Genomic DNA, 13,879 nt, shown 5'->3' with positions numbered 1-13,879 from the left:
TTGGACTTCAGCTTCTGGCCTGAGCACCAGAGTGAAGACTCATCTTCAGGCACAGGACAGGAATCACAGACTCTGTGGTGGAAGAGCTCCAGATGGGAGATGGAGCACACCAGGCCAGGAGTCAGGTAAACCGTGCCGAGGATTCTCATTCTACTGTTGGGGGAGAATGTGCCTCCTCCAGAGCCAGTCCCAAAAGTTGCCTCGCTTTAGGAAATGCCATGTTTTAGATTTCCAAAATTAACACAGTTTTATTGGAGAATTTAGAAACGCATAAACAAAATAAAAATCACTTGTAATCCCACCACGAGGACTTTCAGTTCTTTTTCTTCCTGTGTGAATCTGTGCAAATATATACATGTGTATATTCCAATTTAGCAGGAAGCACACTGTGAATACTATTTTTAACTTACTCTTTTTGCTTAAAAACATCGTGAACACTTTTCAACGTAATTAAGTACTCTGCTATAACATAACTTTTAATGTCTGTGAAAGTGTTCCACACATGATTATTTATACTTTTTTTTAAAGCTTGGCTACATTTTAAAAGTCTTAGTGACACTGCCTTCTCTGATCATCAAGAGAGATGGCTAGACCACTTGCAGAGTATAAGACAGTATAGACACCCAGGCATACACTCCATGGAGACCCCAAGGGGATAGAAGGTACAGGCAAACAAGGAATGGAAGATGGTGAGCTCCTGGCCACTGGGCATGTACCAGCGGATTCTGGTTTTGTGTCCCCCAACCCCCAACAAAGCACACATCCCTTACCTGTACTGGCATAGCCCAGAGGTTTGGGCACAAGAAGAAAAACCACATGAGCTGGTTGGTGTCGATGGCTACCAGGTTACAGATCTGACCGGCAGTCATTCCCCCCATGGATAGGTTGGAGGTGGACAGGTGCATGATTTTACTGTAAATTTTGGTCTGGAAATGAGAGCAGAGTGTTTCACATTTGTCATCATCAACATCCTAATCACCACCCCAGATGCCATGTGTCTCTAAAGTGCCAGGGGCCTCTCAGACATTCCCCCATGGAGCCCCAGAGCACCTCTGTAAAAGGCACTGCATGATTGTTCCAGTTTTACAAATGGAGTAACTAAGGCTCAGAGAGGTAAAGGGCTTTGACTATAGTTCAAGCAAGTCAAAGAGGCAGCATTCACGTGAGGAATCTGTGCGAGCATGGCAAGCTACTTCCCCAGCAAGCAAGGCCTTTCCCTTGGAGACAGGACTTAATTAGCTTTTTTTTTTTTTTTTTTTTTTTTGTGGTACGCGGGCCTCTCACTGTTGTGGCCTCTCCCGCTGCGGAGCACAGGCTCCGGACGCACAGGCTCAGCGGCCATGGCTCACGGGCCCAGCCGCTCCGCGGCACGTGGGATCCTCCCGGACCGGGGCACGAACCCGTGTCCCCTGCATCGGCAGGCGGACTCTCAACCACTGCGCCACCAGGGAAGCCCTTAATTAGCTTTTAAATCTTAAAAGCAGATTTTCACGTCCAGTTATATTCTTGATTTACTGGAGGTCCGTGGAGAACACACTTTAGAGCCATAAAAATGATGAAGGGTGGCAGCCATCTGTTTTAATGCGGCTTCCTCAACCGGGAAAGGGGGTATGTTCTCGGGCCAAGTCCTTTCTTAATTGAGCCTTTAAATAAAACAAGGATTCAGCCTGGGAAGGTCTTATGTGAGACAAATGCTTGTGTCGATCAGCCCCAGCACCGTCCGGAGTCTGGCCACCCCAAGGACCTTGTTCTACTTCCCCAGGGTAGATGGGGAGCAGCCATGGTAATGGCTCCCTGTGAACTCCGAACCTAAAAGCTCTATGTGCACGGTGACTGTGCCTCCCAGAAAGATGGCAATTGTCAGGCTTTGTGCCCTTAAACAAGGAAAAATGCATTCCTTTTAGGGATGCCTGTTCTTGAATGAAATTCTACTGTGCATTCTGTTGCAAGGTGGATTCCCAGCCCTTAATTCATCTTTTGTGTAAACCCAGGCTTTTTCGTGGGTCAGGTCTGCTTAAAGCATGAACCTGTTCTGTCTTTTTCGAGTTTATATATACCATGGGTAAGGTTTAATATAATGGCAATGACATTTTTTGACAGATCTATGCTCATCCTAAGTTATGTGCAATCAGTCTTTAAAGAATAATAATAAATCTAGTTTCAGTGAAGTAGGAACATACAGTAAACTATCAAATAAAGCATTATTAAGACCAGGATACAGAGAATTACATGACCGAAACCTGGTATATGTCAAAAATTATATATAATACAGGAATCTTGCTTCATAACTTTTCATGCAAGAACTGTGGTTGTTCTCAAACTCATGAAGACATAAACCCTTATCTATAGATTTCTGTAAATCTCTGAAAGGAAGAAGTTTTTTTCTAATTTGCTCCCATAATTAATGCCAGCATTTTCTTTTGGGGACATAATGAATTCGTGCAAAAGATTCAGACAGTTTAATAAAAATGATTACATGCTAATACATTAAAAAAACATATTTGGCTTTTTTAGTATAATTGGAAAATATTGGGCTAGTGTGTGATTTATGACAGAAATAGAAAGTAGATTTAATTACAAAACTGCTTGACTATGAAATTGGCTGCTGTTTGTGGTGATACATGCCTGCCTGTCACTGGAGGGGTCTAGGACAGAGTGTGGGATTTTAGAGAGGTTTTCTGAACCAGCAATAGCTTGGTTCTCCTAGATCTGAACCCCTACGAGTCTTAGAGGGTCTTAGATTTTCCTGGGATCTTTCTACCATTCTCACTTGATGACATTCATGAGGAAATGAAAAACCACTGGAGATGGACAGCTTCACAAGCTGTGCACTATACAACTCCAGGGGGCGCCACTCACATGGACTATACCAAGATAACCAGAGTTTGGACCCAGACACAGTCTCCAGCCCAGGCTATACCCTTCTCTTCTCAGTTCCTTTTCTGCAATGCCTCTGATCCAGGCTCCCAGAGGACCAATCAATGTTCGTGATTCTGAGAAACATTTCTGCAGAATGAGCTGGCTTTGGGATTTAGTCACAACTTCCTAGTGTTCTACTGGCTTCATGGGAATTGCTGGGTATGGCAGAATCTGCCAGCTGTCCCCCACTATCCATTCTCTTCTTTTCGGAAGAAGAATTTCTAGCAGGGCATATATGGCTGTCAAGAATAAAGACCAGGGACTTCCCTGATGGTCCAGTGGTTAAGACTCCACACTTCCACTGCAAGGGGCACAGGTTCGATCCCTGGTTGGGAAACTAAGATCCCACATGCCATGTGGTGTGGCCAAAAAAAAAGAAAAAGAAAAGAAAAAGAATAAAGACCACACTTTCTAGCCTCTCTAGGTATAGCCATGTGGCCAATTTCTCCCCAGTGGGATGGGAGAGGATCTGTGCAACTTCTGCCTCATGATTTGAAAAGACATTAGGTCTCCCTATTGTCCCATCTTTCTTCTTGTTGGTTTAAATGTAGACACGATAGTGGCAATTTCAACAGTCACATTAAACCATGAGACAAAGTCATGTGAGAAGGCTGGCAAAGCAACATTACAGAAGGGGCCAAGGTCTCTGATGACTGTATAGCTGCCGCATCAGCCCTGACTAAATGTGCAAAACAAACTTTTATCCTATTTAAACCACTATCACACTGGGTCTCTCCATTCCAACAGTGGAACCAAAATTCTAATGAAAACACTGGGGCTTGGGGCTTCCCTGGTAGCGCAGTGGTTGAGAGTCTGCCTGCCGATGCAGGGGACACAGGTTCGTGCCCCGGTCCGGGAAGATCTCACATGCCACGGAGCGGTTGGGCCCGTGAGCCGTGGCCGCTGAGCCTGCGCGTCCGGAGCCTGTGCTCCACAACAGGAGAGGCCACAACAGTGAGAGGCCTGTGTACCACAAAAAAACAAACAAACAAAACAAAACACTGGGGCTCATCACCACCTTGCTAATGGGGCCCTGAATCCTTCCTGACCTTGACCATCCTTTCAACCGACTCTGAGAAGGAAGCCACAGCAGACAGGAACAAGAACCTAGACCCAGGGACTTACCAGGCCGGGTATGTCTCTCTCCTCATGATCCAAGATTTAAGAGTTCAAATAGATCTTACAGTCTATCTAGTCTTGGTATGTCAAACATGCTTCTTTGTAACCAAAGAAGACTGTCTGGTAACAGAGCCCTGGAACAGTATTTATAGAAGGATTCTTAGGCTGCACTTGCATTCAGCAGGAAAAAGTGCTGTGATTGATTAGTGATGTCCGTCCCATTCAAGGCCGAGCAGTTGACATCTCAGATCTAGTCCAAGGCAGAACGAGGGCTAGAACTACTACATTCCCCAAGACCAGCCCAAGGCACTCTCCACTATGTCACACTGCCTTATAAATGGTTATTGTTTCAAAACACTGTTAAAGGGCAACAAGAAAATAAATTCACAGCAGAATCATTCTTGAGTGTCCGTGAGGACAAATAATGCGGTTCTTATTGTGAAGTGAAAAGAATAATCATTCAAGTACCTGTATTGCTCCTCTCAAGTTAATTCCAGTTTCAATGGCGACATAGTAGGATGCTTGCAGAAATGTCCTTTGCAGTAGGAGGGCAAGGAACAGAAGCACGGCTAAGACGTAGGCATTAGCAAGGAACTCTTGGGATGAGACAAAGTAAACCCCGAGAAATTGTGTCTGTTGGAAAGAGAAATTCAGAGGTGACAGTCATTGCCAGCAAAATGACTGCCAGTGGTACCTGTTACGGGGCCATAGAGGCCATTATTATAGGACCCTCCATGCTTGCAAGCCTTGTGCAACTGTTTATGAGTGAAAAATCAGACTAGCATTCTTCTAACTATAGGGAGGGTTGCCTCTACTCTCTCCATCAATAAACTTAGGTGAGCAGAATGTGGCCCAGTTCTAACCTCACGCCCATAAATATGACTCTCAGCTTTGTGGCCACCAGGCCAGGGGAGCTCACTCTGAATAGGACAAGAATAAATAGAGCGAATCGCAGAGCGGCCAAAACTAGAACTGCTAGAACAGATCCCACGACGTGTGTTCTCTGCTACAAAAACAGAATCAGCTGAGGCCTTGTCCCACATTCACCAACTGCCTGCACTGTAGAAACTTCTGGGGAGGAAGACCAGCAGAAAACATGGCAGTAGTGCTCCCAGGCAAGAGATGGGAACTCATTGCCTATAACTGACTATTTCAGACCCAGGCGCCCCAGGCTTGTGGGCTCCTGGGACCTCCTTTTAAATGTAAGGCTTCCTGCACCTCCAGAAAGATCTCAGATGATAAGCAGTGGGGGGAAAAAAAACCCAAACACTTTGACTTCATTGCTAAAGATACCAGGGAAAAAGAGCATGTGTTTCTAAATTCATCATCAACAGCTCCCGGGAAAACTTTGATCTTAAGTCCATCGTTCCCCAGCAGAGCCACATCAGTGTTTCCATGAAGACATAGCTTTCCCCTTCCGGAGACTCTGCCCTGAACTTTTGCAAGTGATTTGGAAGGGTGTGGGAACTGCTGCTGCGGGATAAAGAGTGGTGGGAACAAAGTGCTGAGAAGGAGCCTGATGGCATGTCCACACCAGAGCAGGCTGAAAGGGTCAGGATTCTAAGCCGAGTCCTGTTCCTAGAGTCAGAAATTCCTGCATCCTGGATACAGGCCTTTCTGATGGTAGAGACGATCTTGCCTCTTGGTTCAACAGGCCCCTTCAACCAGCCCTCACAGCTCCACGGAGCCGGTCCTGGTTACACCTGTATGGCCCTTCCTCTGTGGCATGGGGTCTCTCCCTTTTGGGGACAGCAGGAAGCAGACATAGGGAGAAGTGAGGTCTCTTAGAAGGGGGTCCTACTGACACCTGAAGCCCCTGACTCTGTCTCATTTGTTAAAGTACAACAGGGAGAGGGAGAAGGGAGAAGGGAGAGGGTGGGGATGGCTGGAAGCAGCAAAATGGACCTTAAAACTAGGCCACGTGGCTTAAGAACCTGACCTTACAGGGAAGCAAGGGGCAGGATACAATATTTACCAGGTGCAATGCTCACAACACACAATGAGAAGAGTACCATTATTAGCCCAGTTTTACACATGAGGAAATGGAGTTTCAGCATGGTTAAGTGGCTGGCCCGAGGTCACACGCTGATAAAGGAAAACAACACGTGAACATGAACCTGTGTGATGCCAAAATCACTACCGTAGATCCACTACTTAAGCCTCATCCAGTCTTTTGACCTTGAGTCTCCTACTGTCAGCTACAAGCTTGTGACTTGTGGGGGACTGAAAGATGCCCACCTGGATGGTTCTGGGTCAAAAATGTAGTCATCCAGGCTCGGGAGAAACCTGGTCCTGTTTAACATGCCTTGGAATTCTTCTGTTCTACCAGCCTCTGTAGAGACCCAGCTCTGGAGAATAGAGTCCATTATTTTAAAGCCACAAAGCACATCATGGGGATTTATCCCAAAGGAAATAATTTAACATAAGGAAATAGCTGTATGTGCAAAGATGTACTATCTCTGGATTGTGGCAGGGGGAGAGTGCAAAAATCCATGTAAATATCTAACCACAGGGAATGGGTAAGTATATTAGGATACTCATGGGAACGCTATGCAACCAAGAACACCAGTTACCATGAAAGCTCTCGAGCAGCATGGAATGGCACTCATTCACGGTGTCACAATGATCAGAAAGCACATACGCTGGGGAATGAGGGCTAGAAAAATCAACCGATCTCATTGGTTAGGCTATGGGTGCTATTTATTAAATGCACTCATCAGTGTTTGTACATTTTTCACAAAGCAACAAATTCTCATTTTTTAGGTCTGAAGGCAAAGCCTTGACCCCTTCCCCTAACAACACACACACCCTAGGGTCAGAAATAATATTTATTTGGATCAAGAATTTTGTGACCTGTTAAAATGAAAATCTGCTTGCAGGTATAAGTCATTGATTGGGTCATTATTTGATCTCTCTTCAAAGAGACAGCATAAAAGAGATGGAGGCCAGGATAGCTACATTTTGATTAAGAAGTGGGTTCTAGACTAGCCAAAGAGGGCTAGGATGCTGCCCAAGGAAGGCAGGCCCTGGGAAGCTTCAAATGGCTGTGAGAGCACTGGCATTGCCCAGCACCTTGAAGACTGGAGAGAAAAGGCCAAGGACTTACAACTTGACATTTGGCGGGTGGTAAATGCTTTGGAAGATCAGATGCCCTTGTCTCACATTTTCACAAGCTCTCAGGAAGGAAATTGTGTTTGTTTCCAGGGGTTTCCCCAGTAGAGCTCAATAAATATATTTTAAATTAATCAAGGCATATGATCTTCATCCCCCATCTACTTTTTATAGAAGCTATACATTTCCCCATTTTACAGTCGAGCCAACAGAGCCTGCAGAACGTAAGTGACTGCTGAAGAGCGCAGAGGGAGTTTGTTGCAGAGGTAGGCCTAGCACCCAGGACTCTACAGGTCTGATTCCTGTTGCCCCTGCCTGGCCAGAGGTATGACTGGAAAGCCTCCTTTCCCTTGTTCTCTGGAGCTTAAAGGAGAGGGGGACACTTGGGATCTTGCTTCCAATTTTGGCAAGAGCCAAAAAGGGAATTGCTTGTAGGTCCCAGTTCTGGGAGGCCCTGGGTAAAAACACTGAGAACTGTCTTTGACCACTCACAGACCAAGGCACCCAGCCATCCATCCACAACCATTTGACATCGTGGTTTAGAGCTTAGACTTTGAGGTTAGTCATATCTGAGTTTGAGTTCTGACTCATTAGGTTAGCTATTGTGTCCTTAGTAAGTTCCTCAACCTCTCTGAGCTTCAGTTTCCTTACCTGTAAAATGAGGCCATTAAGGGTTTCTACTTCAGAGAGTTGTTATGAGAATCCAATGTAACGATGTAGGTAAAAAATTTTTTTAGTAAGTGTAAGCAGTAACAGTAACATCTGCATTATTCATTGAAGAATCATTTCTCCTGTGCCTCCTGGGTGTCAGGCACGGAGCTGGGCACACAGAGGTCAGACAATGCAGGTCCTGTCTTAGGAGACTCAGAGTCAAGTTGAGGAAGAAGAAAAGGGGTGCTTTGATGGTGCAAGCATAGGATATTATGGGAGCACAGAAGAGGAGCATCTAATTCAACCAGAGGAAGGCTTCCTGGAGGAGGTGACATTGGAGATGCATCTTGGCAGCTGAGAGGGGGTTAGTGACGCACGCCAGACCAGAGCAGCTCATGGGCATTGTCGTAAAGAGACCAACCCACACGCTGACATCACAAAATCACAGAAATGCATATAAGTTCTCAAAGTACCCGCAGTGATAGCCACACATATAGGCGTCCAAATGGGGACACAGATATACACAGAAAGAGACGTACCAAGAGACACAGGGACAAACAGAAGGAACATACGCATACACTCATAAGCAGGTCTCAGGAGAACTCATTCAGAAATAACACACGCTCACTAACCTACACATGACTCCCACTGAGGTTTAGAGGCCACTCGAAGCTTTGGCCCTGAGATCAAACCCAGACTGTTCTTTCTTTTTCTCTCTGCTCAGCTCACAGCCTACAGCAGTGCTGGCAGGTTTCAGATGCCAGCAGTTCTTTATAAATCCTTGCCCCACTGACAGATCAGAGGCATCCATGGCAGGTGACAGATTGTTGGAGGGGGTTGGGTGAGAGAGGGGGCTGGAAAGAGATCTGTTGTGGGTTGTGCACAGCCTGGGTCCCAGCTTTCCCTGGGAAGTGGCAGGGGGACAGGAGTGTCAAAGATCTAACAAACTATGACACTTCCAGCAATAAAAGAAGAGATAAGAAATACTTGTCCTTGAAGATGCCAAGGGCGGTATGATTCTTGCCAACTGTGAGTATCCTGGCGAGGGAAGAGAGGACAGGGAAGCCACTGATAATAAAGTAAACAATGGGTGCCTGGCTGTGCTGACTGCAGCAGGATGGATTCAGGCTGAGCGGAAAGAAGGGTTTTCTCACTGAGAGCGTTGTTAAACATTGTGACGTGTAGCTAGAGAGCTTCCTTCTTTGTTCATAAAGACCAGAATAGCACCTGTCTCTCTGGGTTAGAGCTGCCTGCCGGGAGGCAGTGGGGTGAACCAAGTAACTTTAATCAATGACCCCTTTCCCCCACTTTCTGGGCCCAGAAGCCCAAATGAGAATTAAGCCATATCCCAAGCAACCGCACGACTGAGCACTCTTTGTTGCTGACATTGGAGACTATATTTACTTTCAACTCTCATTTCTATGTCTGTAATTTGCTGATTGCATTTGGGCTGCAGGGAACAAATATTAAATTTGATAAGGCCTGCGGCCACTGAGGCAGGGCCATCTGTCTCGGCGATTTATGTGCCAACAAGTCGCTGAGACAGGAGCGCTCCAATGAGAGGGCAGCAAATCCCAGGGTTTGTGTATAAACAAAGAGAAAAGAGAAGGCAAAGCGAACGTTCAGATGAACTGATATTCTAAGTGTTGTTCTCACCATCTCTTTGACACATCCGCCCTCAGAGTTCTTAGGAGACTGGCATAAGAGTTTTGGGAAACATAGGAAGAAGAAGACGATGTGGACAAGCTGATAAGGGCTCTGGCTGGTGTCACTTCCCCCTAATATTTACAACTGGCTCCATGCTGCTGAAGTTTTATCAATGTGGAGTATTTGGGGGTCACCTAAGGTCAGACTGAACCGGAAGGTGACACTCCTGTGGACAAGAGAAGCAGTCTCTTCCCCCCGTCTTTTGAGGCCAAATAAAGTTCAGCGGCTCAAAAGCCACTGAAGTCTAAATAAGCAAAAAGAGTCTTCAAAGTTTATTTTTTTTTTTAGGCTTTGTCAAGTTTTTTTTTTTTAAGAAATATATACATTATATAAGCATTTTCTAACAGCAAAAAAAATGTGAAGTAAAGTTTTCATAAAATTTATTTCAAAGTTAATAGTCCTCACATTCTTGATTGAACAAGAAATCTACCCATCTTAGCCTAGCCAACTCCTATGCATCTGTCAAGGCCCCATTCAAATACCCTCTCCTCTACGAAGCTGTCATGATCACTGGCTGAGTTAGTCACTCCTTCTTCCCATAGTTCCTTGTATCTACTTCCGAGTAGTAGTATTTAACACATGCTATAAAAATATTTTATTTAGATTTCTCTCTCCTCCATTGGGTTTCACAATCCTTGGAGCCAGCGGTGATGGCTTGATAATAATGATCAATTTAGCATCATGATTGTAAATGCCCAGACTATGGAGTGAAAGAGACTTGGTTTTAAATCCTGACTCTGTCACTAACTAGCTGAGAGACCTTAGGGAAAGTTACTTAACCTCTTTGAGCCTCAAGTTCCTCATCTGTAGAATGGGGATTAAAACACCTACCTTATAAGTTGTATGGTTATGTGAATTATATCTCAATAAAACTGTTACAAAAAAAACTTACCCTAAAGGGCTGTTTTAGGGATTAAATGAGATAACAAATGGATAACTTCTGCACACAGCCAGGCATGTATTAAGCAGTCAATAAATGGTTGTTATTATTGTTAATCGTAAACCATTGCCTCTATACTCTGACAGCCTAACCCAGGTCTGGCATATGGTAGGGTTCAATAATCATTTGCTGAGTAAATCAGACAAACAGACTCGGAGTGTCTCATATTCCCGGCCAAAAGTACTCAGCTGATTAATTATATCTCTGGAAAAAATTCATATGAACCTCCTGAGGATTAAATGGTATCTGCAATTTTGGAGCCCACGAGATGAATAACATTACACAAGGGAGAGTCGCAAATTAGTAGTCAGATCCCTAATTAGTAATTCCCTGCATCATTTTTGGACTGTCTGTTTGTGGTTAAAAGGTTATAATGATGTTCCTGCTGGGAAAATAAGACTCTGAATTTTATGAGAGGTGAAAAGTTTTCCACTTCGTGACCATCTAAACCTAAGTGGCAGCAAAGAAACAGATGGAAGAATTAAGTACTCCACCCTCACCCCCAGAGTGGATGTTATTGCCCCAAGGAAGGAAAATAAACCCCAGAAAGATTTTCTGTCGCTGTTGTCCGACAAATTTCAGTCTGTAGCATCTTTAGAGCTGGAAAGGCCATTGGATATCATCTAGTCCAATGGGTTTCAAATATTTTTAAGACATGGAACTCTTTTTTAAAAAGAAATTTTAATGGGCAAGTCTAACATATTAATAAAACTGGGGCAGCTTTTAATAAAATTTGGAGTGGAGGGAGAAAAAGCCCTACACACGGAGGTTTCCCACTCTCTTCCCCCCAACAGCAGCCACCAAGATGGCCCTGCAGAACCTTGAGTGCTGTGCACATACAAAACTGAAGAAGATAGATCTCCGAAAAGTTATTTAGAGTCTGTTAAGATGACATGAACTAAAAGCTAACAAATAGAAGCTCTAGACACTGGATAAACAAATGTACTTCCTGCAACCTTCTGAATGATGACATAACTGAGAGAGGTATTATGGTGATTATGGTATGGTGAAAAGAGCAAGATGCCATAAATCTTCTAGGGGCACAAGCTTGCCTTCTAACATTTCTGTTGACCAGATGCAGAGCATCTCCTAGAGGGGGATATTGCTAAGGGCTCTGTGCATCGTAAGGAGCTGCCCCGTTGCAGTCACAGCTCACACACATCGGCCTCTTGCCCTTTCTCACCCGTGAGTGAAAACCTTGCAAAGGGTGCCCTGCTCTACCCCTCGGTGGCCTACCTTGGGCTGGAAGACGTGATTCTCCTTCCCAAGGTGGTCCACGATTCCAAAGATGCACAGTGGCCCAGCGAAGCCCAGCAGGTCAGCCAAGATGCGGAAAGTGCTGCTGAGGACCAGGCGCCTTCCGAAGGCATGGCAGAGGGCCTGCCAGATAGCCCGGGCACCCTGTGTGCTTTGCACGTCCTTCCGCTGTCCAGAGAGACCCATGGCCAGGTCAGAGTGGCTGAGGGCCCGTTCACAGCAGGGCCCATCCTCCCAGGGAGCTCCTGGCCCCTGCTGCAAAAAGGTGAACTCCAGGAAGAAATTATGGAGCCATCAAGTGTGTGGTTGTGTGGGTCCATACGGGGACCCAACATGGTCCAGATGGGGAAACTGAGGCCAGGTGATGGACCAAGGTCACACAGCTAGTCAGGGACTACGTGGTGAGCACAGCACTGTAATGAGGGAGTAACATATGCCAGTCCAGTGCCACCGTGTCTGCCTCAGTGTCTCCCCTTGATGCTAGGGCAGAAGCAGCGAAGGAGCACTGGGCTGGGAGTCAGGCAACCGGCTCTACTACCTACCAGCTATGGGCCACCTCTGGGGAGGTCACAGCCTTTCTCAGGGTCTCAGTTTCCTCATCAGTGATTTGGAGAGATGCCTGCCTGGCCCAAATCATAGAGTTATTGTAAGGATCAGTCTACTAATGCCCCTGCTCTCCAAATGGGTAAAAATTCCCACCTTTACAGTCACTGGGCTCCAAAAGGAAGAGCACAGGGCATGGGAAATCAGTACCTCCCTTCAGGGCCTCAGTTTCTCCACATGGACAATGAAAGTGTTAGGCCAGATGAGCTAAACTGTGAGGGCCATTCCAGCTGTGACTGTCCTATGAGTCTTTGGTCTTGGACTTGTCTCTGGTTCACTGTGTGACTTAGGGCAAGCCTCTTCCTCTCACTGGGACTCAGTTTCCCCACTGTCCCATCAAGGGTTTGACCTGATACTTTCTGATGTCCCCATCTGTGACTCTAAACCAGAGGGCAGGGAATGGATGGTGTGGCCATGCCCCCACTGACCTCCTGGGCATCGAAGGCCTCGCAGAGCCGCTGGTAGTTGGTGAGGGCCCTCATGGCAATGGGCAGCTTCCCAATGGCTCGGAGATCAATGGGCTTCTTGTGGGCCGTCTTGATGAAGGCGTTCATCCACCAGTAGGTGCCTTTGGACAGCAGGTTCACGAAGGGCTGCAGGAAGCGCACCCCCAGGTCCTGCAGGTCCTCTGGGGGCTTCACTTCCCTCGGCATCTTGAAGAAGATGTATCTCTGTGGGGCACACGGGTCACTGGGGATGGGTAAGTGCACCTTCTCACCACCCTCCATTCTGCCTCAGCAAAGATCTGGGGTTGTGTCATCCCACCCTTGACCTCTAATAGATGGGGCCATCGTTTGCCTATTCCCAGGAAAAGGATCCCCCAACTCCTCTTGGCTACCAGTGCCAGGGCCTCCTGACCCATAACCCTTCATCGAGGGCCACTCGGAATCCCCTGGGGTGGGCTGGGTCAGGGAGGAGCAGGCATCTCCCATATACCATCTTCTCCTACAATTGTGAATATGCCATTGTGTTTCATGTAGGGTTTGCAGAACGTGGAGCCATGCAGACCCGGGTTTGAATCCTGCCTCCTCCGCTTACTAGCAAGGTGCCTTTGGACACATCTCATCTAAAGTGTATCCTCATCTAAAAAGGGGATGATGTGAGGGTCAGTGGAGGTAGGGAATATAGAAGCCTCTATAGCCTGCAAATCACCAACTAAAGCAGAGGGGTCAGAGAATGCAGATTAAAGTAGCACTTTCTGCTCATCAGACTGGCGCAAATTAGAAATGGCTATAGCCCCCCTTGCTGGTTGGAGAAAGGGAAAGCGCTTTCTGATTCACTGCTGGTAGGTTACAGCATTTCTGGACGGTAATCTGCAGCATCAATTAACATTTAAAATACACAGACCCTTTGAGCCAGTAACTCCACTCCTTGGATTCTCTCCACAGAAAGAAAAGCAGCAATACATAAAGATATAGGTATGTTGAATATGCCATTATTTATGAAGGTAAAAAGTTGGCAACAAAGTGAATGCCCATCAATAGGGTAATGGCTGAATGAATTATGGCTCATCCACACGATGGAATATTATGCAGCCATTAGGAAGCTAAAGTAACCATCTCAGACTTGGAG

The 13,879-nt window shown here is 46.1% G+C and overlaps 1 protein-coding gene across 8 annotated transcripts in view; it reads right to left on the bottom strand.

Annotated features, from left to right (window-relative positions):
* ABCC8 (ATP binding cassette subfamily C member 8) overlaps positions 1-13,879 on the bottom strand; it is a gene marked incomplete at both ends in the record, with an annotated part of 75,988 nt that overhangs the window by 49,846 nt on the left and 12,263 nt on the right. For 6 of the 8 annotated variants that reach the window (XM_081240624.1, XM_081240625.1, XM_081240626.1 and 3 more), the window contains 4 exons: positions 771-926; positions 4,507-4,671; positions 11,684-11,872; positions 12,736-12,978. In XM_081240624.1, coding sequence (XP_081096750.1) covers positions 771-926; positions 4,507-4,671; positions 11,684-11,872; positions 12,736-12,978 — 753 coding nt within the window. The remainder of the gene's footprint in view (positions 1-770; positions 927-4,506; positions 4,672-11,683; positions 11,873-12,735; positions 12,979-13,879) is intronic. The other 2 variants (XM_081240629.1, XM_081240630.1) reach the window with 1 other exon arrangement.

The sequence above is a fragment of the Mesoplodon bidens genome (assembly GCF_964165515.1).
Source record: "Mesoplodon bidens genome assembly, chromosome: 7".
Lineage (NCBI taxonomy): Eukaryota > Metazoa > Chordata > Mammalia > Artiodactyla > Ziphiidae > Mesoplodon > Mesoplodon bidens.
The sequence above is the reverse complement of the archived record's forward strand: the minus strand, read 5'-3'. Positions and strand labels throughout refer to the sequence as shown.